Here is a 26088-nt window from a genome sequence, read left to right on the forward strand (position 1 = left end):
ACCACCCTTGTTTTTAGAACCAGGGACATGATCCCCACAAATTCCTCCCAGTACCCCCTCAGCATCGGACATATCCAAAACATGTGTACGTGGTTCGCTGGTCCTCCTGCGCACCTAGCGCATTTGTCCTCTACCCCAAAGAATTTGCTCATCCGAGCCACCGTCATGTGGGCCTGGTGAATGACCTTAAATTGAATCAGGCCGAGCCTGGCACATGTTGCGGTTGAGTTTACCCTACTCAGGGCTTCTGCCCACAGCCCGTCCTCCATTTCCCCGCCTAGCTCCTCCTGCCATTTGAGTTTCAGTTCCTCCGTCTGGGACCTTTCCCCCTTCATGAGCACCTTATAAATATCAGAGACTTTACCCTCCCCTCCTTCCCCTCTAGAGACTATTCTGTCTTGGATCTCCATTGGCGGGAGGCGTGGGAAACATGGGACCTGTCTACGGAAAAAGTCCCGCAACTGTAGGTACCTGAAATCGTTTCCCCTTACCAGACCAAATTTCTCCTCCAAGCCCCTCAGACTCGCAAAGCTCCCCTCCAGGAACGTATCGCCCACCCTCCCCAACCCCGCATCTAAACTCCCCATCCATGCTCTAAACCCCCCATCCATGCTCCCGGGGGCAAACCGATGGTTGTCGCAGATTGCCGCCCAGACGCCCCCACCTCCCCTACCTGCCTCCTCCACTGGCCCCATATCCGCAGGGTCGCCCCCACTACCGGGCTGGTGGAGTACCTGGCCGGCGGCAGCGGTAGGGGAGCTGTGACCAGGGCTGCCAAGCTGGTGCCCCTGCACGAAGCCGCCTCCACTCGCTCCCAGATAGACCCCGTACCCACCATCCACTTCCTTATCATGGCGATGTTAGCCGCCCAGTAATAGTTAATCAGCCTCGGCAATGCCAGCCCTCCCTCGCTGCGGCTCCTCTCAAGCATCACCTTCTTCACCCGCGGGGATTTTCCCGCCCAGACAAAGCTCATGATCACCTTGCTAACCCTTTTGAAGAAGGACTGTGGGATAAAGATCGGGAGGCACTGAAAAATGAACAGGAATCCAGGGAGGATTGTCATCTTTACAGTCTGCTCCCTCCCTGCCAACGACAGTGGGAGTGCATCCCATCTCCGAAACTCTCTCTTCATTTGTTCCACCACCCTGGCCAAATTTAACTTATGCAGCTTGCCCCAGTCTCGCGCCACCTGAATCCCCAAGTACCGGAAACTTTCCTCAACCAGCCTAAATGGTAGCCCTCTCAGTCTGTTCTCCTGGCCCCTCACCTGCACCACAAACATCTCACTCTTGGCCATATTTAATTTGTACCCTGAGAACTGGCCGAACTTCCTCAGTGTTTCCAGTATACTTTCCATCCCGGCCAATGGTCTGACACGGACAGGAGCAGGTCGTCCGCATAGAGAGAGACCCTATGTTCCACCCCGCCCCTAATCATTCCCTTCCATCCCTTTGCGGCTCTCAGCGCAATCGCCAGAGGCTCTATGGCCAGCGCAAACAGCAGTGGGGAGAATGGGCAGCCCTGTCTGGTCCCGCGGTATAGTCTAAAATACTGTGACGCTACTCTGTTCGTCCTGACGCTGGCCTTTGGGGTCTGATACAATAGTCTGATCCAATTCACCAGTCCCTCCCCGAACCCAAACCGTCCGAGCACCTCCCATAGATAGCCCCACTCCACCCGATCAAAGGCCTTCTCGGCATCCATCGCCACCACTACCTCCACCTCCTTGCCGTCGGGGACGTCATGATCACATTGAGTAATCTTCTCAAGTTGGCCGACAGCTGCCTGCCTTTCACAAATCCGGTTTGGTCGTCCCCAATCACCTCCGGTACGCAGTCCTCAATTCTAATCGCCAGGACCTTTGCCAGGAGCTTGGCATCTACATTGATCAGGGAGATTGGCCTGTATGACCCGCACGCTTCTGGGTCCTTACCCCGCTTCAATATCAACGAGATGGTGGCTTACCAGTGAGATGGGGAGATCAGCTCTCCCCGCACTACTGCCTTCAGCGCCTCCCACAGGGTCGCCGCTGAGACCTTCCCCGTATCGTTCACCTGCAAGTAGTTTTGCATACACTTCCGAAGCCTCTCACAAACCCCTCCTCCGACAACAGTCCCACGTCTAGCCTCCATTGTGGGCGTTGGTGATTCGCCCCTCCGGCCTGCAGGTCTACCCAGTGCGGGGCATGGTCCGAGATAGTGATTGCCGAATATTCCGTGTTCTTTACCTCCCCTATACAATCCCTGCTTAGGATAAAGAAGTCTATCATAGAATATACTTTATGAACGTGCGAGTAAAACGAGTAGCCCCTTCCCGTCAGCTGTCTGGCTCTCCAGGGGTCCACTGCCCCCATTTGCTCCATAAACCCTATCAGCTCCCTTGCCATTGCTGGGAGTCTACCCGTTCTGGGACATGACCGATCCAGCCCCGGGTCAAGGACCATGTTAAAGTCCCCCCTCCCATTATTAGTCTACGAGAGTCCAGGTCCGGGATCTTCCCCAGCACTCTTTTAATAAAGTCCACGTCGTCCCAGTTTGGGGCATATATATTCACCAGCACCACTCTTCTCCCCTCTAGTCTGCCCCTTACCATCAGGTATCTGCCCCCCCCCCCCCCATCTGCGGCTATGCCCTCCGCCTCAAATTGCACCCGTTTGTTGATCATGATTGCCACCCCCCCCTGAACTTCGAGTCCAAGTCCGAGTGGAAGACCTGGCTAATCCAGCCCTTCCTTAGCCTAGTCTGGTCAGACACTTTCAGATGTGTCTCGTGCAACATAATTACGTCCGCCTTCAGAGCTCGCAAGTGCGTGAACACCCATGCCCTCTTAACTGACCCATTCAGTCCCCTGACATTCCAGGTGATCAGCCTGGTTGGGGGGCACAACCCCCCCCCCACGCTGGTCAGCCATAGCCTTTCTCGGGCCGGCCACCGGCCTGTGCGTCGCGCCATTCTTGGCCTGCCTCTTGGCTGCCGCCACCCTCGACCTCCTTTCCACTGCCTACTTCAGATCCATTCCACGTCAGCAGAATAACGCCCCCTCCCCCCCAGCAACATCCCCGGGTAACCCCACCCCTGCCATCCATTGGCTGTATTCTCCCCCCCCCCCCCCCCCCCCCCACCTGACTCCCTTGACTAGCCAATCTGCTAGCCCGGTGACTCATCACTCCGGCACCCCCCTGTCTCATTCCCATTGTTTCCCCGTCCTCATTCCCACTCCCCGGCGTCCCGTTCCCCTCTCCAACCCGCTGGAGCAAACCCACTGGCACAGGAAGGCATAAACACCAATAAAACAAAAACCCCCAACCCACGTCTTTAACCCCCCTCGCTGACCGGCCACCCCTTAGTTACAATACCAGCTCCAGTGCACTCAGCGAGCCCCACAAAAAGTACCCAACACAACAGAAAGACCCAGAAACGAAAAATAACGCAAAAGCGACAAGGAAAAACTGAAAAAAAAAGACCGTACGAGAGGGGGGGAGGGGGGGAGAACTCCTCTCCGCCCAAACACACCCCCAGGCAACAATGGTCCACACGGAAAGGGGAAAAAAAAACAGCAACCAAAAACAAAGGGAAGAGTCCCAAATGTCCCGCATGGCATCTTTAACACAGTAAACTGTTGAACAGCAGTCCAGGCACATTCAGCGTCCCTTCAAACGTTAGTTCTCGGGCCCTAATTCGCGCCCATGGGACCTCTTTTCGGGACCAGCCCCTGATCCCTCGCAAAGTCCATCGCTTCTTCAGGCTCGGAGCAGTAGTGGTGTTGACCCTGATGCGTGACCCAAAGATGGGCCGAGAACAGCAGACCAAACTTCACATGCTTCTTGAACAGTACCCCCTTGACTTGTTTAAAGGCTGCTCGCCGCCGAGCCACCTCCTGGCTTAGGTCCTATATGCGAAAAACACTGTTGTACCACGTGCTGCGCCTGGTGCTCTTCGCCCATCGCAGCACCCGCTCCTTGTCCACGAACCTGTGGAACCTGATCACCATCGGACGGGGTGGTCCCCCCGGCCGCCCCTGCCTCGCCTGCACTCTGTATGCCCCCTCCAGCTCCGGCGGTCGCGGAAAGGCTTCAGCCCCCATCAGCTGCATCGACAGGTCTGCCACAAACGCTGTGGCCTCAGCCCCCTCCGGGGAGGCCGATGATCCTCAGATTATTCCTGCGGACTCCATTTTCCAACTCCTCCACTCTGTCCAGCAGCCTTCTTTGCCTCTCCTTCAGCCCGTCGACTTCTAATGCCTGCTCCTCCACCGCCTCTCCCAGCTCCTTAACTTTTACATCCTGAGCATCCAGCCTCTGATTCAGCTGATCCACTGCCTTCTGAAGTGGGTCCAAGTTGTCCCGCTTCAGCGACTCAAAACTGCTTTTCATCACCTGTAGCATGTTTTCCAGCGCCTGCTGGATTGCTGAGTCCGAGGTCCGCAGGTCCGCCATCTTGGGTTTCAGGTCAGCTTCCCCTGCTCCTTGCCTCTGTCCCTTTCTCTGCCACTTCCTTTGTTTCCTGGCCTCCCGCGGTTCCATAAACTACTGCCTGCTCCTCCACACTACTGCGGCCGCCTTTTCGCCGCTCCGCAGTCCCGCTATCGCGGGGAATCAGTTCCTAAAGCCCCGCCGGAGTGAGAGCCCGCCGAATGTGTGGCTCACTCGATCATTGCCGCCAACGGAAGTCTCTCTGATATTCATTTCTATTGTTAATTGTAAATCTCCCCACCCAAGCTGGCTGTTTCATATCTAGCCTCAGCATCAATGACCTAATCTGCTCCCGCTTCAGGCTCAGTTTGGCATTGCTTAGTGCTACCTGCAATGGCACATGTTTGGACTCCACCATATAGTCATGTCTGACCGATAACAATTGGGTGTCCACCCTGTGAATGAATGGGGACATCTCAAGGTGAGAGACACATTAGTACACTGAGCAGGGTCAAGACCTCAGGATGTGCTAATACCAATGTTCTGGGGCTGGGTTAGTGTCACAAGAGAGGCAGTGGTTCTCCCTTATGAAGAACAGCAGCAGGCGATGCTTGGGGGAACTCATTCTGCACAGATCATGCATGGCCATCTCAAACTCAGTTGATGCTAAAGCAGGAGTCTTTGTCTTGATTCTGGGAAGCATCAGTACATATTGGTACCAGGGCCTCACCTAATGGTGGAGACCAGGATGGCAGAGATGGGTGAAAGTGGGTCATTAAGCAGCCCATTTCACGGTTAAACATAGAGGCAACAACCAGAGAGACTCTCCTTTAGATTTTCACCTTCAGAGTGGAATTTGTAGGAACAACACTGTGAGAGAATAGTGGGGAAAATACCTGTTCAGTGAAACTGTCAGCTAGGAAGTCATCAAACAGCAAAACCCAGATGAAATGCTGTGAATAACAGCCTTGCAGGGATTAGCTGGAGCTCTTCAGTTTCACTGCTTGACAGGTGATTTCCAAATATTTGGAAATCAGTTTACCTGTTTGGAATTTCAGTCACCTTGATCTGCACTTTCCTGCTGTCAGCCTTCATCACAGCAGATAGGTGGCTTATGCAGCTCTACTTTGAACGTCTATTGAGGAACAAGGTGACCAGCAGCACCAATAGCAGCAGCAGGAGCAAACCTAACAGCAGCAACACCAGCTGCCTTCTCCACAGAACAGAAGTGATTGACATAAAGATCCTGCTGGGAGGAGGAGAGACCCCAAAAACAGGGTCGACATTCAGTGTCATCTCTTTCAAACTCTACTGGCGCGAACTTCCCAAAAGAGAACAAGATTCCTGAGCGAGCGTGCTTAGGAATGTTTCTCGGCACTCACAGCCTGAGAAATGCGTGGCTATTCAAAGCGACTGGGAACGCGGGGCTGAGGCTGCACATAACCCTGATTTTTTGGGATGGGGAGCTCTGCTCGCTGGAACTTCCCGTTGTAGCAAAAGATCGGGACACCATTTTTAAATGATCGCGAGGCCCACAGAAAAAAATCCCTGTCCCCAGCCCCCGGCACACAACCCTGGCCCAATCACGCAAGTGCAAAAAAATACCAGCTTGGCACTGGCACCCTGGCAGTGCCAACTGAGCAGCGCCAGGCTTGCATCCAGGTGGCACTGCCAGTATGTCCATGTGGCACCAGCAGTGCCAGGGCACCACCCTGCCCAAAGGGCATGCAACGGGGGGGGGGGGGGGGGGGGGGGGGTCCAAACCTATTGGAGACTGCCATAAGTGCCGTTCCATCTGGTCCCGATTTGTGGGGACTAGTACCAAACAGCCCACACCCGAGGTCCCCAATCACATTTGGATCGAATGCCAAAGCCTCAGGTACATTGGGAATCTGCACATTAGAATAAGGCTTACTGCCTCGCTCTAATGTGCAGATTTGTTAAAAACTGATCCCGCCCTCCTGAAGTACTTGAACCCCTTCAGGCACTGTCTCCAGGTCTGAGGGACTATACCCATGCTGCTCAATTCCTGGGCCACCTTCATCAACTCCTGGTTGCTTTGATAGGCTGTCCTCTTGCTCTTGTGGTTGGCAAATATCACCTCATTCCAATCCCTCAAAACCAACAGTCAGACCTTCAGCTTAGTACACAATACCCAGGGAGTAGCCTCACAGTTTTCCTTTCCATTCTTGTGCTTGTTGAAACTTCAGGAATCAATGTCCAGTTCAGCCATACTAAAACATGTCCAGATGCTGCAGATGTCAGCTATGACCTAGCATGCAAGCCTGAGTCTCTGAGAAATCCTTCATTTGACAGATTCAGCACGTCATCCTGCCCGCCCTCTCTCATTGGCATCTGCTTCAGCATTTGCCAGCCAATGCAATGGCTGAGTTAAACTGCCAGGGCAAATGCATTTCTGAATCAAACAGGCTTCCAACCTGGTATGATCTCCCCACTGGCAGGACTTGGGTAAGATTGCATCTATTGCTTCTCTTTGATTTCTGAACCAAGAAGTGAGATTCCTGGTATCCCATGTAGCTGGAGTGGAAAAATAACAGCTAGGGCAAAATGCATTCCTGAATCAAACAGGGGCCAAACGTGGTATTGACCTCCCACTGGCAAGACTGGTAAGATTGCATCTATTGCTTCCCATTAATTTCTGAACCAAGAAGTGAGATTCCTGGTATCACATGTAGCTGGAGTGGAAAAATAACAATCACTTTTCCTATAATCCACCCTGACCAGTGGATGATCCACACTGAGGTAGTCCAGATGCTACACTATATAGCAAGAGGTGATTCTGGTTAATCACTTATTGGCCTTACAAACCATGCTTCCTGGGCAATCCTGCTGTTGAATGCTGCCAGTTTGATCTCGGGTGCCGCAGAAGAATACCAACTAATTTGATGAATAAAGACAGCGATCCTTTTATTCTGAGAATCGTTATTTTCTCCAAAACTAAAACTGTTACCGAGAGTGACAAAGACTGGTTAAACTTGGGCAAATAGATCAATAGTTTGTTATTCACGGGTGCTAATCCAAACAGTTGAGCTGAATTATGTGGCTCTGGATTTTGCCTGTATCTGATTGACAACCTAACTGTTTAGATGGAATATATGATTGTATACCATGATTGTGATAATGGTCATTATGGGCATGCTATATGTGTCCCAAACACGCCTACAACAGAGTCACCTACATATCTCCAGAAGATTGTACTATTCACACTGCCAGTCTTTAGGAAGACTATATATTAAATTAACTCTCCATTCCCATACAAATGTCTCTTCCATTCTTATCCTGTTTCCTGTATTCTGTACAGGATATCTGAATGAGGTTTAGCTCCCTTGTAAGCTGATCAGTTGTAAATATTCTATTCATTCTGCAAGTAATGCAGCACTTCCAAGACACCTGTTTGTCCCCAAGTCCTTTTTGGGGATTAGTTATGTTTCTTTTCCTGATTCTGGCTTAAATTTAGATGTCAACAACTTGGGTTCGAGGGCGAGATACAAATGAAGAACGATAGGAGCCATTCAGGTTCAAAACATGTGGGCTTGCTTTCCACAGTTAGTAAATTTTTTTAAATAGTCTTTGAAAGTGAGATCATGCCTTAAGGGTTTTCCCCAAAATTAATTAGACTGGTACATCCCAATGATAAGACAGACATTCTACTTCTTTCAGCCAGTCTGAAGACTGAAAAGCTGCAGCCCTGCCCATGTGAATGGGAGGTGCTCATGGCACTTCTGAAAGTGTGTTTTCACTGCTCGATAGATAATTTCCAACTTCTTGAAGTCCGTTTACCTGTCTTTAGTCACCTTGATAACTTCCCTGCTGTCAGTCTTCACCACAGGAAGGGAGCAGTTTATACAGCTCCACCTTGAACCTCTGGTGAGGAATAGGGGGAGCAGCAATACCCATAGTAGCAGCAGCATAAGCAAACCCAGCCACATGATGCTCAACAGGGCAGAGGTGATGGACGTAACAATCCTGCTGGGAGGAGGCAAGATTCCAAAAACAGGGTCTATGTCAGAGTCAGTTCTTTCAAATTCTGTGCTTAATCAGGAGACTCAGGTTTTCATGTCAGGTTTCTGCTGACATCTGCAACATCCTGGATCAAGACGTCCTTCCCCAGTGGTTTAGGTAGGTAGGCACGCATGGCCAGTGGCCATTAAAGTGCATGTCACTTGAGGGACAGCTCACAGTTTTCAGCTTCTCTCTAGAGTTCTGCACTCTTCTTCTGGAAGGAGTTTGAAGAAATTGATTTAGTGAAGGGGAGGGAAGGACAACAATTGTGGAGGCAGTGTGAGGTTTGGCACCTTTCCTGCCCTAAGATCCTTGATCTTCTCTCAGCGAGTTGTTGCTCATTGGATATATCCAAGAGGGAGCTGGATAATGCCCTTGCGGCTAAAAGGATCAAGGGGTATGGAGGGAAAGCGGGAGTGGGATACTGAATTTGCATGATCAGGAATGATCATATTAATTTTTGGTGCAGGCTCGAAGGGCCAAATGGCCTATTCCTGCACATATTTTCTATGTTTCTATACAAGAAATCTAGGTGTGACCTCCACAAAGCCATCAGGGATGCCAAGAGACAATACCAGACTAAGCTAGAGCCAGCGACGAACAACACTGACTCTTGTCAGTTGTGGCAAGACTTAAACAGCATTATGGGCTACAATGCAAAGCCAAGAAGAATCTCCGACAACAGTGCACCCCTCCCTGATGAACTCAATGCAGTCTATGCTCATTTCAAGCAGGAACCCAACGAATGGTTGTCAACTGCCCCAGCAGCCTCAAGACGCACCAATACCTACTGTCATAGCCTCTGAAATCAGATTGGCCTTCTTGAAAGTGAATCCTCAGAAAGCAACGGGTCCAGCGGAGTCCTTGGTCATGCACTCAGATCCTGCGCAAACCAACTGGCTGGTGTGTTTGTGGTAATCTTCAACCTTTTCCTACTCCATTCTGAGGTTCCCACCTGCTTCATGAAGACCACCTACTGGTGCCAAAGAAGAACCAAGCAACGTGCATCAACGACTACCATCAGGTGGCTTTGACATCTATCATTATGAAGTACTTCGAGAAATTAGTCATGAGACACATCAACTCCATACTCTCAGAATGCCTTGATCCACTGCAATTCGCATACTGCCACAATCGGTCCACACCACACGCTATCTCCCTGGCCCTACATTCATCCCTGGAGCATCTTGACAACAAGGACTTGTATGTTTGACTCCTATGCATTGACTACAGTTTGGCCTTAAACACAATAATCCTAGCCAAGCTCATATCAAAATTCCAAAATCTAGGATTTGGCTCCTCCCTATACAACTTGACTTTCTGACCAATAGACCACAATCAGTAAGAATACACAACAACCCCTTGTCCATGATAGTCCTCAGTACTGGGAACCCGCAAGGCTGTATATTTAGTCCCCTATCATACTCCCTATACACACACGACTGTGTGGCAACATTTTACTCCAACTCCATCTACACATTTGCTGATGACAGGACTGTAGTGGGTCGGATCTTGAACAACAATGAGTCAGAATACACGAGGGAGATAGAGAAACTAGTGGCATGGTGTAACAACAACAACCTCTTCCTCAAACTATGGAGTTGGTCATTGACTTCAGGAAGCAAAGTATCGTACACACCCCTGTCTGCATCAATGGTGCCGAGGTGGAGACGGTTGACAGTTTCAATTTCTAGATGTACACATCACCAACAATCTGTCCTAGTCCACCCACATCAACACTACGACCAAGAAAGCACACGGCGCCTATACTTCCTCAGGAAACTAAGGAAATTCGGCATGCCCACAATGACTCTTACCAATTTTTACAGATGCACCATAGAAAGCATCCTATCTGGCTGCATCACAGCCTGAATATGCAGCTGCTCGGTTCAAGACTGTAAGAAACTACAGAGTTATGCACACAGTGCAGTCCATCACACAAACCCGCCTCTCACCCATTGACTCTGTCTACACCTCCCGCTGCTTTGAGTAAAGGGCCAGCATAAGCAAACCATCCGGGTTATTCTCATTTCCATCGGGCTAGAGATACAAAAGTCTGAGATTCTAAAATAGCTTCTTTGCCGCTGCTACCAGACCCCTGAATGGAGTGAACTGATTTCACCACGCATCTTCTCCACTCAGTAGTACTACACCTTGTATGCTTCACCCAATGTCTATGTCTATGTATTTACATTGTGTTCTATGTTTTTCATGTATGGAACAATCTGCCTGAACTGTATGCAGAACAATGCTTTTCACTGTACCTTGGTACAAGTGACAATAAATCTAAATCTAAATCACCCCCCCTCCCCCAATAAGACGTTAGGCGGACATCGTTTAGTACTCCTCTACACAAACAAGGCGCAATGGATACTGTGGGGAAGTGAGGAGGAGAGTAGTCCATTCCATTTACTGGCATGCAGCCTAAGGGCACCGGAGCTGATTGGGGGGCTGGAGGGGGAAAGCTCCTGGGCTGGGCTGGGGTTTAGCGTTTGTAAGACATCCAAGCTATCTTTAAATATTGTGGAGACCCATAGCAGGGCCAACCACAGTTGCAGCCTGTCTGTCCTACCAAACTCTCACACGACAGAGCCTTGCTACAACTTATATTATGAAAGTACATTTTACACCCCTTGAGATTCCAATAGGCTCTGTGTTTTCAATGTTGCAGTCTGCCTTCCTTTTTACCTTTGTACTTTGGTGTTGACATTCCATTTCACACCCTATTGACTGAGCAGCCTCTAGCTTGATGGATGTTATCTCAAAGAAGGGATCAGCCTTGTTAGTTGCAAAAATACTTCACAGTCCCTGAACTTTCAAGTGCCTCCTCCAAGGAATGGGTGGCCTGTCTAAGAGGATGATTTGTGGACTGATGTCCTGCAACCTTTGATGCTTGAACAGCATGTCTATACTCTCCATAGAGGCAGCTGCCAACAATCAAACAGTAAGGTAAGATGAAGTCGCTATAGTTCCAGATGACAATTGGCTGCTTCACCTTTGAGGGGGAGAGCTGACTGGTAGTGATTGAACCGGAGGATCACCAGGGAAAGGTTGAGAAGGCCTTCATGAATAACCTGCGCTGCTGACTTTGCTCTGCGTCATGAACCAGCTATTTAGCCAACTGAGCTAAACTGGCCCCAAACAGTTAAGAGCAGGGGTTCACCACGGAGGACCCTCTTAGGGCCAAAAGATAACTATTGCATGAGTGGTCGACAATGGAGTACGACCTCCCTGATGTTCCTGGCATAAAGCTTGAGTCTAGGGACTCTTGATCTGGGCAGGATCGAGTGTGCAGAGTGAATGTTGCCAGCACAACTGGCTTGCTGATGGCACTCTGAGAGAAGGCGAGACAGTCATGGTAAGAGTGGATGAGGCTTGGGGGATTTGAAGGTCCCGTGAGGGAAGACCTAACTGATTATCAGTCTCTCCTTCAAATCCTTCAGATACAAAGATGAATATTGGTGTTTATCTTGGGGAGATTGGAGTTACTCTGCTTGTTGTAGCCAAAGTTGGCAGACATCACCGAAGGCATCAAGGCCAATGCAGGCTGGAGGCAGCACTAAACATGCAGGGGGGCTGCCGCAAACCCTCTGGACCTGGCCGCCCATCAGGTTGAGGAGGGGGCCAGAAAAGGAGACCAACGACATGCTCGTCTGTACAGGAGCCGATGGTCGTACGGTGAGCTGATGGACAGCATGTGCTGTAGAAGACTGTGGCTCTGCAGGGAGATGGCACCCCGTGGCGGAGGAGGACACCCACTCCCAGTGGCCGTGAAGGTCACTGCAGTCCTTAATTTCTATGCCACCGGGTCATTCCAGGGCTTGAGCAGGGACCGGCATGGCATCTCACAATCGTCAGCTCACAGGTGCACCCTTGAGGTGATGGATGTCCTGTTTGCCCAAGCATCTGACTACATCACCTTTGACCTGGACCATGAGGTGATATGCCTTTGGGCCATATCATAGTTGGGAGGTATGTGACCTCCAACCAGCAGGTGGTGGTACAGACACAACTTGTGGCTTCTAGACCACGGTAATGTGACCTGTGATTCCCATATAAGGGGAAACACATCCGGCCACCTTCAGAAGATTAAAAGGGTAATAAGACATACATGTGAATGGTCAGTGCGAGATGCAAGTTCCAGAGGAGTAGTCAGCAGACTCCATGATCATAGAATTTACAGTGCAGAGAGTCTGTACAACCATGGAAAGAGCACCCTACTTAAGCCCACTCCTTCACCTATCTCCTTAACCCCACCTAACCTTTTTGGATACAAAGGGCAATTTAGCATGGCCAATCCACCTAACTTGCACATTTTTGAACTGTGGGAGGAAACCAGATCCCTCATGAGGAAACCCACATAAACAGGGAAAGAATATGCAAACTCCACACGGTCATCCAAGACTGGAATTGAGCCCGGGCGCTGTGAGACAACAGTGCTAACCACTGTGCCATCCCAGTTGGTGCCACTGTTGAGGTAGATATTGGGTGTTTCTTTCTCTGTGTCCTGGGTTTTCACCCCTCCAAGAAGGTAAACAAACCGAAAACTAATGTTTCTACCCACCTTCTCAATGCTGCAGTTGGTGAAACAGTGACACGCACTTTAAGATGAATGATAATTATAGCAACTCCGTTTTTTTAACGTTCACTTTTCGCAATGTATTTGACACCTTGTTTGTGACTTGTGTATGCAGGAGTCTATATTATATCAGTCTGGAGTGTTTCCAGGGAAGCGCCAGCAACAATTATCCTGGCAGTCAGCAGACGGGGAGGGGATCACCCCGTCCGCTTGCCCACGTGGTTGGATGGCGAGCCGGCCCCGCCTCCGGCTGCCGGGGTTTTAACCGCCACCGCTCGAGCATTTTACTGACGGTTCGGCATACAGTTTTGATTGACAGCGCAACCAGCCAATAGGAAAAGGGTGTATCGATCCGACGCTCTGCCATAAGCAGCAGGTGGCCGGAACCGCCCAATGGGCGCCGACGTAGTTTGGAGGTGGGGCTAGGGATTGCCCGGTTGATGTGCTGGAAGCAGCTGCGACTATGAGTCTGTTGCTCAGGTAGGTCGATCTGTGTTGTTTGATGTTATTGGCAATGGAGCAGGAAATAAAGGCCCGGCTTTTCCTCCCTGATTCTCCCCCTCCGGTTTGCTTTGGTGATCCTGGTTATGTTGCCAGATTTTTGCCAAATGCGGCGCTGCGGCCTCTCTCAGTTGAATTGGAACTTGCACCTCACCCCGTGGTGAACTAACGGCGCCGATGGTGGTTTTTTGGACACTAACAATTCGACCTTTAACTTGCTAAAAGTAAGGGGGTTGCTGTGGGAGCTGACTGTGCGCAAATTGGCTGTTCTGTTTTCTGCACAGTGGCGGCGCATCAACAATGACCTGAATCTTTATAGCACCTTTATCATGATGAAATGCTCCAAGGTTCTTCAACTTATAAAACAAAATTTAGATACTGAGTCATATGAGGACCAGGAGTTTACAAAGAGGTAGATTTAAATGGCGATTAGAGAGAGAATCCCAGAGACTGAGGGCTGGCCCAATATTGAAGTGATGGGACTTCTCAAAGTCAGAATTAGATGAGTGCAGATATCTTTGTAGATGTCGGTGTTGGAGGAGATTACACAGAGAGGATAATTGATGGAGGAACTTTGAAACAAGGCTGAGAATTTTAAAATTGAGGCATTATCAAGCTGGGAGCCAGTGAAATGGGTGATGGATAAGTGCCATTTGGTGTGCGCTTGTGACATGGACAGCAGAGTTTTGAATGACACCCAAGTTTATGGAGGGTCGATTGTGGGAGACCAGCCAGGAGTATATGGAACGCTGGAGTGTGCAGACATGGATGTATGAAGAGAGATTGAACAGTTTAGGCCTATACTCTCTAGAGTTTAGAAGAATGAGGTGTGATCAAATTGAGGTGTCCAAGATATGGATAAAGTAGACGTGGACAGATTTTTCCTTTTGTTGGGCATTCTAGAATGAGAGGGCGTACTCTTAAGATAAGAGATAAAACACAGTTGAGGAGAAAGTGCTTCTAAAGGGTTGTGAATCTGTGGAATTTGCTACCCCAGAATGTAGTGGATGCTGGGGCATTGAGGAAATTCAAGGAGGAGTTGGAAAGATTTTTAATTGGTGAAGGGTTATGGACAATGGATAGGACAGTGGAGTTGAGGCCAGGATGAGAGCAGCCATGTTTGCATGGTGGAGTAGAATCAATGGGCCAAATAGCCTAATTCTGCACCTATATCTTGAGGTTTCTGCAGTGGAAGAGACTGAGACAGATGGAAGTAACCAGTCTTTGTGTCTGTATGGATATGCAGTTGAAAGATCTTTTCTTGGTCAAATGTGACATCAAGGTTGCTAGTAGTCTCGTTCAGTCTTGGACAGCAAGGTGTGACTGCAAGTGAGGTAGGTAGTGTTGCCAATTTGCACCGGAGATGCCAATAATGTTGCTCTTTTAATGTGTGGAATATTATCCCACCAACGTCACCAATGTTTCCAAGTTCGGGGTATCTACTTTAGTCAGATATTAGTCTGACCGTTATTAATGAGGATATTGCTTTCAGAGTCGCCAGGTATCGAATGATACCACAAGGTTCAACCGGATATCAATCAAAGACCCAACAACCAGTCAGTTAGTTCAAGTTCAATAATAGTTTATTTACACAAGATTAACTCACACGCAACATAAAACACTACAAGCTAAATTATACCTAACACTGCAACAACCTGTACTTAACTTCAGGCACCTGGCTTTGGCAGAGGAACAAGGCCTTTGTTCGGATCTGGAGCGACTGGGTCTGGAGAAGTAACTGGTTCTGCTGGGCTCATTCGTCTGGTAGCGATTGTTGATCTTGAACTTGCTTCTGGTCGTGGTGCTGCAGTTGGCTTCAGGTATAGGCCTGGCCGCAGAGTGCGGGTGTGCCAGGGCCAAAAGAGATCGAACACATGTGTTATGGGAGAGGTGTTTTCAGAACCCCAAAATGCATCATGGAGTTCAACCAACCCCCACCATTAATGGATTGTTGCTTTTGAAGCACACGGCTTGTTCCCCAGGTGTAGTATTACAATTATGGACACGTGGTTTTTAAAACAAAACAATGTTTATTCCATGAACTCAAATTAACCTTTTAAATAAACATTGGATCTTTTAACACACCTTACTTCAAAGGTAATCCTGAAAATAATACAACACGACCCAATCCTGCAAACTGTTTCTTTACACATCCAAAAGACTTAACAAATCCTTCAAACAGAAGCACATTAGATTTATATTCAATACTGAGACCTTTTACAATTCAGATTTCACCAAAGGATTAAGAGATGGTCCTTCATGGCAGAGATCACCATCAATGCAGCTCAAGCTTTCTTCAAAACTAAAACTCACAAAATACAGAAGTGAGCTCAGCTCCTCCCCCCCCCCCCCACGTGACATCACTTAAGTAATATGATCAGATTCATTTCTTAAAGGTACATTTCTTAAACATCCAATTCTTAAAGGCATTCTCACATGACACATGGCAGTGTCTCTCTTTATCCTTTAGGGATTTCGCGCTCTTTTGGGCGGTCCTTAGCTTTGGACCCAATAGTTCAGCAGGCTTCAATTAGAGCCAGTACAAGAGCGGTTGCCTTGATGGCTGGGCGTGTCCTGAGCGGTCATTGACCTTGGCTGTTTGGGCTTCCTGGGTGAAGGGAGTGGCATCGATGTGTCTGGAATTATATCTGATACCTGAGTACCAGTCTTTTTTCCTGGGGAAATGGGCCATTTGAATGCAAATCGGCTGGGGGTTTCGATACTGTCTGGTTCTCTGTTAGCAAATATACATTTAAGCTCTGGGTTTGCCTGAATTCTGTATTGGCCATATTTCCCATGAGTCTTTGCAAGTGTCCATGTTTCCTTTGTAAGTGGCCATCCCATCCCAGATGGCCACAGTCCATCCTCTTGATCCCAAACGCGAAGTGTGGTGGATCACAATACTGATCCGTCGTCTGTTTGATGTTCCGGGTGCCCTTGGTTCAAGGACAGGTTCTATACTACTCTGTCCTTTATGTTGGAGTATCCACCTAAGTTTTTATTTCCAATATATCACACATTTATAAATTCTAAGGGGGCACTATAACATTTCATCATTAATTTGACTTCTTTACACAAGTGGAACCTCTAACTGTCCTTGCCTAAACTACACTTATGCTGCTGGCAAATAATAAAAAGAACTTGTATTACAATACAAACATTTTAAACAACAGCAGCATCACATTTCTACTTAACTCATTACATTTTCAGAAAACGCAAACTTTATTCATCAGGGAAAGGGATTCAGAATGTTTGTGGGGTCTGTTTAATTCCAAGAAAAGGGGCTCTGAGTGTATATATTGGGGAGCAGAGACTCTCATTCGCCATTTTAGACGTCGAAGTGTCTTAACGACACTGCAGAGTATTGCAATTACCAATACGGCTTCTACCGTGTATGGGAGGGAATACCATTTTACGATGTTTTCACACCATGTGGGGGCATGAGTGTTTATTTTCATGTGAGGTGTGGTGTCTGGGCTAGAGGTCTCACATTGTATGGTCATGTTTTGGGCCAGTGTGGTGTGGGTTACAGGGGCCGTCGACACGCACAACTGTAGTGATCCAATGATGATCATAACGGAGATAATCAGTTCTGTCTTCATCTTGTCTTTTTGTTCCTTGTATCTTTGTATATTCCTGGGGTTGCAAGCATAATATCTGTTATTAATATCTTTGTTTAACATCTCGTTTGTCTGTCTTTCTCTCCTTAACTTCAATTACCCATTAGGATCATCACCATGTGTGACTCCCTCTTTTTTTTTCTTGAAATGACCATTTTGGAGTTAAGACATCCAAAAAAATCATTCTGTTAAAGTGCAAGAATCTCACAGTTTGTGGTCGATGTGTTGAGTGGGCAGGCAATTTCTCTGTCCAATGTTGAGGTAGTGGTAGTTTGTGCATAGCAACAAACTTTGTTACACCAAGTGTGTCAAACATGTAAATAGCAGGTCGGTTAGCGACTAAAGAGTCGCTGAAAGTAAAGAGTATTCTTTAAACCACATGCAAAAATGAACAGATCAGGGGAAAAAAAGACCTGCCAGAGACAGTAACAAGTTTTAAAAACTTTTCCAAATCAGTGATGGGAACATGGGGTGCACATGAGCTGCGGCAGGGCAAGAATGGGTGGAATCATCGGGTAGGGCGGTGACCAGTGCCGTTGCTCCACTACCCGAGCTTGGCTGACCGGATACATAGGGGGTCCTCGGGCAGGGCAGGAATTATAGTGGCAAGGATGGAAACATGCCTTTTGGAGAAAATAAAAATGGAGTTTTGGAAAAGATGGTCATAAATTTAGGATGCACAACATGTTCCACGACTTTGGAAAGGGAGGTTAGGGGTGTGGCAGTAGTTTGAAAGGATGAAAGCTTCAGTGTTTTGTTAAAATTTAGAGTACCCAATTTATTTTTTCCATTAAAGGGGCAATTTAGCATGGCCAATTCACCTACCCTGCACATCTTTGGGTTGTAGGGCTGAGACCCACGCAGACACCGGGAGAATGTGCAAACTCCACACGGGCAGTGACGCAGAGCCGGATCGAACCTGGGACCTCGGTGCCGTGAGGCAGCAGTGCTAACCATTGCGCCACCGAGCTGTCCTGTGTCAATGGTTTTTAAGGAAAGGAATAATGATAAATTGGAAGGAGAGAGAAATATTAGCCAGAGTAGAGAGAAATATTAACAGTGTGGCTAATGGGGAGCCAGGAAGGGAAGTTGAGTAGTCAGTATTTAGGACTAGAGTCAGACAGGAGGTAGGTATGATCGACAATATGAGAGATACCAGGAAATGGAGAGCACGGGAGCCTTAGACGTTTGACCTGATGGGCTTGGGAAAGGGAGGGAAGTGACAGGCAGATTGTTGAAGGGTCTCTATCATGGTGATGAAGACGTTCATGAGCTCTTTGTATTTGTCAGTGGAGTTAAGAATGGAGAGGGTTTGCAGTAATGAAAGAGGCCAGCCTTAATTGCAGGATAATCTTGGAAAAGTGAGCAATTTTTGCAGATGTGAGCAGGATCTGATTCCGTCAAATCTGGCAGTGAATGGCTAGACCAGTTGTCTGCTAAATACTTTCAAATGTTCATCCCTTGGACAGTTGGAATGGCCAAGGTAACAGAGAAGAATGGTTTTAAGAGGGCTCTGGCTTATACGGTTGAGGTGAGAGTATGGTTGAGAAAATCTGAGCTGCAGTAGTGTCATGTTGAATGGAGGACCAAAGGGTTCCAGAAGAATAAGGGCATGGGATCACTACACCTTTCAAGTAGAATAGCACACTGACTTAAAAGTATATTGCTGTTCCTTCATTATTGCTGGGTCAAAATCCTGGAACTTGCTATCTAATAGTACCATGGGGGTACCTCCATTACATGAACCACAGCATTTCAAGAAGGGGGTTTACCACCACCTTCTGTTCAATAAATGCTGGCCTTGGCAGTTGTGAATGAATTTAACAAACCAGTAGCCTAGTGCACAGTGTAGTGTAGTGTAATAAGACAACAGCTAAAGGATGAAAAAGCTAATCGAAGCATGCACTAACGTCTCATAGTCGCCGATAATGATCCTCTATTAAATTTAGGAAATTAATTTGTGGAAGCCTTTTGAGTTTTGCCTTTTGAGTTATGTGACGGTGTTGCTTGCGTTTCATGGAATATAATTCTCGTTATACGTAGTGTGCAATTAATAGTCTGAAGTCTGCTTAAGAGCTGTAAAATAATTACTATTTTAGAGTCTTCTATGAACCATATGATTGGAGTTAGTATTAAAGCCACTAATTATCCAATTTGATGAATGGAGTGAGTGCTCTTTGCTCTCTCATGATATCAGCAACTGACAGGTAAAGGTCTAGATCATTTGCACACTTTTTTGCAGTGTTTCAGTTCATTTATGCAGATGAAGGTGAAAGACATGGCAGTACATGCTGAGTGTGATTTGCGATTCTTAAAAAAAAAAGGTGAACTGTTTAAATATTCCACATAGATTTACAAATGAGAGGTTTAAAGATAAACTACATTTGCCTGCACCTGCAGTAGCATCTTGCTGTCTGGGAGGGTCAGAGATCGAATCATCATGTCAATGTATGTAGTACAAATGTACTGTAGAAAGAAGTAGCTTCTACTCGAATGCTATTTTCAGTTCTGTTCAGGAAAAGTAATGCCATGGTAGAAATGGATGCACAAGGATGCAAAGTTTTGCCTTTTGAGTTATGTGACGGTGTTGCTTGCGTTTTGAACTGTGGGGTTGAGGGGTAAAAACTTGTTGCTCTTCATTTACTGTTAGCCCAGTTAAGCAAAAATAGGCATGCCATTTGTAATTGCCATAAACCTCTTAAGAGTGTTCCAGACATAATTCTTGTGTGGTGCTTGTGTATTGGTATGTCTTTTAAAAAATAAATTTAAAGTATCCAATTTTTTCCCCCTCAATTAAGGGGCAATTTAGCGTGGCCAATCCACCTGCCCTGCACTCATTTGGGTTATGGGGGTGAGACCTGCGCAGACACTGGGAGAATGTGCAAACTCCACATGGACAGTGATCCGGGGCTGGGATTGAACCCGGGTACTTGGTGCTGTGAGACAGCAGTGCTAACCACCGCACCACTGTTACTCCCCCTGTTTTAGCATGTCTAATTAAATGTTAGAATGCTTTAAGTGTATGTCAGAATTAATTTATTTTCTTGGGATTAGAGAGTGGGAGAGCACTAACAATGCAGTACAGTATTGCTAATACCAAATTGCCCTGAGGATTTTTGGATTCGACCATAGTGTTTGGCATTGCATGTAGGTCACTGCTGGACAAACTCAACAGTGCTTGGTTGTATATTGGAAATCGTGCTGCACAACTAACCCAGGGATTAAATATTCATATCCTATCATGACAAGTTGTAAAATTGAATTCAACAAATCTGCATGATAAATAGCTCATGAAAGCAGCTGGATTGCCACTTCATGCTTCGCATATGAACATTGCTGGCAAAAGTGACTTTTGCCCATCCCTAGTTCCTCTTTGGAAAGTGGAGGTGGGTGCCCTTGAACAGCTACAGTCTATTTGGTGAATGCACTCCTACACTGAAGGAAGGAGAACACAGGATGATGGGTGTCTTGGTCATGGGAGGTGATGGTGGTCCTATGCACCTTGATGTTTTGGTCATCTATGACCAATATTTTGAAGTTTTAATTCTTTAATCGAGATCCTTGCTAAGGTTTGATATTTGTCAGTTGTGATGCTGACTCTCAGAAATCATGCACAGTGACTTTTGAGGTGGCTGTTTGGGTTGTTGCATCATGTGAACCAGATGGGTTTAAAATAGCCACATAGTTCAAGCCTCAGTAATTTTCTTTGGTGCACTAATTCACTCCATTATTTGGCCCTGAATGTTGGATGTCCCTGGGAGCTCTGAATTATTAATAATTATCATAGGACCCCTACAGTTCAGAAAGAGGCCATTCAGCCCATTGTGTCTGCTCTGACCCTCTGAAAGAGCACCCTGCCTAAGACCTCTCTGCATAATCCCACATGTTGGTCATGGCCAATCCACCTAATCTGCACATATTTGGACTATGAGAGGACACTGGAGCCCTTGGAAGAAACCCACGCTGACATGGGGAGAACGTGGAAACTCCACACAGCACCCAAGGTCAGTATCGAACCCGGGTCCCTGATGCTGTGAGGTAGCAGTGCTAACAATTGTGCCACAGTGCCACCCATTATGGACTGCAGCAACTCAAGACTGATACTAAATTGGAGGTGGCCAATAAATTCTCGCCTAATTAGCGATGCCCATGTCATGAGTTAATTTGAAAAATATTCGGAGATTGCCGAACCTAACCTGTTTGGAATCCAAATTTAAGTGATTGATTTTAATGCTTCCAAAGATCAGAGTATGTAACCTCTTGTCAGCATTATTCAAAATAAGTATGTTAAAGTTAAAGCTGTCATCATCAGAAATAATAAAAATAAATTGGTATAGATGCCGTTGTATCTTGAATATCTTTTGAGATATCCTTCTGCCTGTCAGTAGACATAAGAGTTCTGCCATTTTAATGTATATTTCCACCTGTATTAGAACTTTCAAAGTGCATTACCTCACATTGGTCCGGATTAAACTCCATCAGCCATCTCTCTGCCCAAGTCTCCAACCAATCTCTATTCTCTGACAGTCTTCATCATCGCTATCCACAATTCCACCAACCTTTGTGTCATCTACAAACTTACTATACTGATCCTGTGTGACTTCATCTTTTGTACCAGTCTGCCATGGGGGAACTTATCAAAGGCTTGACTGGAGTCCATGTAGTCAACATCTACTGCCCTATTGCCCTTCCTTCATCAATCATCTTTGTCACTTCCTCAAAACCTGATCAAATTCAAGAGACTCGACATCCCCTTCACAAAACCATGCTGTTTATTGCTAATAAGTCCATTTATTTCCAAATGTGAGTAAATCCTGTCCCAATAATTTCCCTTCCACTGATGTAAGGCTCACCAGCCTATTTCCTGGATTATCCCTGCGTCCCTTCTTAAACAAAGGAATAGCATGAGGATACAATGATTTTTGTCAAGGCCCCAGCAATTTCCTTCCTTGTCTCCCGCAGTATTGTGGGGTACATCCCATCCGGTCTTGGCAACATTTTGACCTTGATGCTTTGTATGATGCCCAACACCTTCTTTTTGATATTGACATGACCTAGAATATTTACACACTCTTCCCTCGACTCCTCATCCACCAAGTCCTTCTGTATGGTGAATACTGATGCAAAGTACTCATTTAATCCCTCACTTATTTCTCTGGATCGAAGCATAAATTCCCTCCTTTGAGTGGACCAACCCTTTCCCTGCTACCCTCTTGCTCTTCATATACATATCAAATGCCTTGGGATTCTCCTTCATCCTGTTTTCCAAGGAGTTTTCATCCCCCTTTTAGCCCTCCTAACTCATTGCTTAAGTTTCTTCCTACTTTCTTTAAATTCTTCAAGGGCGTCTGTTCTTGGCCCTCTAGACCTTCCAAATGCTTCCGTTTTGACTAGGTTCACAATATCCCTCGTTATCGAAGGTTCTCGAAACTTGCTGTACTTATCCTTCATCTTCAAAGGAACATGACACTCCTGAAATCTAATAAACTGACATTTTAAAGACTCCCACATGTCAGATGTTGAGTTGCCATCGAACAGCCACCCTCCTATCTAAATTCTTGCCTCATCCTGCTCCCAATGTTGTAATTAGCCCCCCCCCCCCCAATTTAGCACCTTTACCCAAGGATTATACATTCTGTAGGAAGCAGACAAAGTAACTATTTAAACATTTTCATCCTTTGACTCAAAGCAGTTATTTCAGATATTCTATTGTAACCGTGCCAAAATGCTAACTGCAATGAGTCAGGTTGTACAAATCTTATTTGTACAAATTTTGTAGAGTGTAAGGGCATTGGTTGTTTCTTTAGAAATTGAGTGGTGCATAATAGTTATGAAATTTCAAAAATACTGTTGTGCTTTGTGAATGTACATAAATGCTGTTGATCTAGCTGAAGCTTTGGTTTTGAGCAGCCATTCAATGTTTTGTATAAAAAACATTTACCCCTGTCTTTCAGAAACGAACTTGCCATAGACAAGCCAAAAAAGAAAAAGCGGCGTGAATTGACAGAAGAGCAGAAACAGGAGATTAAGGAAGCTTTTAATTTATTTGATACCGATAAAGATAAAGCAATAGATTATCATGAACTGAAGGTGCGTTTTGGTTGGAATCCATTTTGATAGCTGAGCACTTAGTGTAACTTAGCACTTAGCATTTAGTGTAACTGTTATTATTTCAGTTATGTGTATTTATCTATTGCATTCTTCAGACAATTGTAAAATATGCTGTGGAAAATGCATGTTCTGGAGTTGAACTTGCTGAAAATGTTATACTAGCTGACTTGTAAGCGTATCTTTCTTTCTTGGAGTAATAGTGAAATATCACACCACCAAACACTTGGATTTTATGTTATACCATCAACCCCCATGTGGTCTGGAAAGTCATGACCATCTTTTTAAAATAAATGAGAACCTTGTAGCTTTGCTTAAGAGCCCAAGGTGTTAATTTGTCAATTCATAATTTCCTTCTGTCACCATTGGGAAATATCCATTTAAATTAAACTTGGGAATTATCAAAATTGTATATTTGCATGCAGGAATACAAAAATGGTTGCCTGGTAAATTTAAAACATAATCTACTGTCAGCCTTAACTCCTTGTAGTTTCATAAGAAGATGGAATGCAACATCATTAGATGGGTGAATTTGTGAATTTGTCACTTCACTGTCGAGATTTTAAAAAAAAATCTTTCTTAATCAAAAAGAGCCAAATGCCATCTAGCCTCCCTCTTGCAGTCTTTGTACCTTTTAAAACTTGCACAAAATTTAGAAATGCATTTAATTGCCTCACGAGGAAGCTAGAATTTCACTGCTGTCTCCATGAAAGTTCAGCTTTCATCATTTGCAAGGTTAGTCAATCCTCAGTCATTCCAATTTTAATTCTGACTAATTAATCAAAATAGAACGTGTATACAAAAAACACACAAATTATATAAATTTTCCCTTCCATCAGTAGTTGTTCTAAATGATTAAAGGATTGAATGTTGGGAAGTAATGTTATTCAGTCACTCTATCTTTATTTGCAGCAAATCATTTCCTAGTTTGTGGGCTCAAACATTCAAACAAAAACACTCCTTGTGACTGGGTAAAAAGAAAAAATTCTTCCTTGTCTTGTTTTTTATTCCATCTTCGGTTAATTTTAGTGCCTTTTCTCTTGATCCAATTTACAATTTCAGATTACTACTTTTCAAAATAAGTGGTGGTGGAGAAATTAATCACAGTGAATTAATCAATTGCAGGTCTCAAACCTGTAGTATCCTTCATACTGTCTTTTTCTACTAGTCTGAGGAATATGTCTTTTGATTTCTGCTATGTTCCTCATTGTAAACAGTGTTCAGTTCACTATCAAATCTTGTTTCTCTGTGAGCTTGCAAACAATGGTCTGCTGCTACTTGCATGCTTGAAACAATTTTTAGTCATCGGCAACAATTGCTGCTGCCCTTATCTTAGAAATTTTGGTCTTCTAGGTAGGATCATATTCCGAAAGGGAAGTCTGATTCTTTTCTTAGATTTCCAAACATTTCCTGTGCGCTTCCTAAGCTAACTCCTGGACTTTAAAGTAACATTATTCACTATCATAGTCAGTAGTTTTCGCATTTGAGAAGAGAGGTGTATACTTTGAATGCTTTTCACATGTTCTGCATTAAAACCGTCCAGCTTTCCTGCACTCATGTAATTTTGTGGCAAATTTCTCAAATTGCACAAAATACATTTAACTCCTTCCTTGCTGAATTTGGGAATAAGCAAATATGCCGTGCTAAATCAAAATCAAGAATTAAATCTGAATCATAGTGAAGTTTTCTTGCTACTCCCTATTCACTTAATCAATCCATAGAATCCCAACAGTGCAGAAAGGAGGCCATTCGATTCAATCCATCGAGTCACACCTACCCTCAAAAGGGCACCTTTCCTAGACCCACATACCGCCCTAACCCTGTAACCCCACCTAACTGGCACACAGTTGGACTTATGGGAGGAAACTGGAGATCAAATTTCCTTGCTTCCTTTTCTCTCTGGAATTCAAGATTTTTTTCCCTTTGAAACAGTTTTCCTGTTCTCTCATTCTTTTGAATTCTAATTCAAGGTTAGTATTTCTCTTTCCAATTCCATTTGTTTCATTTGCGACTGAATCTTGGCTAAGTCCACTTGTGTGCTAATGTTCACGTGTTGAGCCAATACTTAAACAGACTCTGCCTTTTTAGTGATTACTTTTGAATCTATTTCCAATTTCTCTGTTATCAGATCCTCCCAGTATGTTGATCGAATATAGGTTGATCAAAGTTCATTCATTATGTACATTAGAGTTTTAGCAGTGTAAATGACCAATTAAAGTACTTGCCTTGTGGACGTTGCAGTTATCTTATCATGTTGAACAAAATCTCCAATCTTTGGTCCTGGTACAATGCAGAGTATATGTCACATTTCAAATTGCTGTATTTAGCAAAATATATTTGAAGCTTGTGGTTACTCATTTGGGTTGGGAGTGTCTGGGATCGTTCTTTTAATTTGCTCATAGGTTGGGGAAGTGTGCAGCTGTTTCGTATGTTTTTTTAAAAATACTTTTCCATTAATAATAGGAAATTGAAGATGATGAAAATCAATGATATTTCCATTTTGACAGTACATTGCCACTAATTTAGAATTATCCTTTTTAATATATTTTTTTACCGGCTTGTCAGGTTGCAATGAGAGCACTGGGATTTGATGTAAAGAAGGCTGACGTGTTGAAGATACTGAAAGATTATGATCGGAATTGCACAGGCAAAATTTCTTTTGAGGATTTCAATGAAGTTGGTAATTGCGTTCACAAATATTGATACTTTTCTTTTGCTTAAGTTTTTTAAAAAATGTGTATGTTTTGAATCATGATCTAGACAGCGCGGATGCAAACCCCAGGCACTAATCAAATCTAGTATGGGAGAGGCTGAGGAAGCATTTGGCAAGTGGAAAAGCAAAT

At 45.6% G+C, this 26088-nt stretch overlaps 1 protein-coding gene across 2 annotated transcripts in view; it reads left to right on the top strand.

The window, feature by feature from the left end:
- Positions 1 to 13339: 13339 nt before the first annotated feature.
- Positions 13340 to 26088, top strand: part of cetn3 (centrin 3) — a 43499-nt gene continuing 30750 nt past the window's right edge. The window contains exons 1-3 of one of the 2 annotated variants that reach the window (XM_038805300.1): positions 13340 to 13496; positions 23092 to 23227; positions 25811 to 25925. In XM_038805300.1, the coding sequence (XP_038661228.1) occupies positions 13480 to 13496; positions 23092 to 23227; positions 25811 to 25925 (268 nt within the window). In that variant the 5' untranslated portion in view covers positions 13340 to 13479. The remainder of the gene's footprint in view (positions 13497 to 23091; positions 23228 to 25810; positions 25926 to 26088) is intronic. The other variant, XM_038805301.1, reaches the window with a different exon arrangement.

Source organism: Scyliorhinus canicula, chromosome 8, assembly GCF_902713615.1.
Source record: "Scyliorhinus canicula chromosome 8, sScyCan1.1, whole genome shotgun sequence".
In the NCBI taxonomy this organism is placed as follows: Eukaryota; Metazoa; Chordata; class Chondrichthyes; order Carcharhiniformes; family Scyliorhinidae; genus Scyliorhinus; species Scyliorhinus canicula.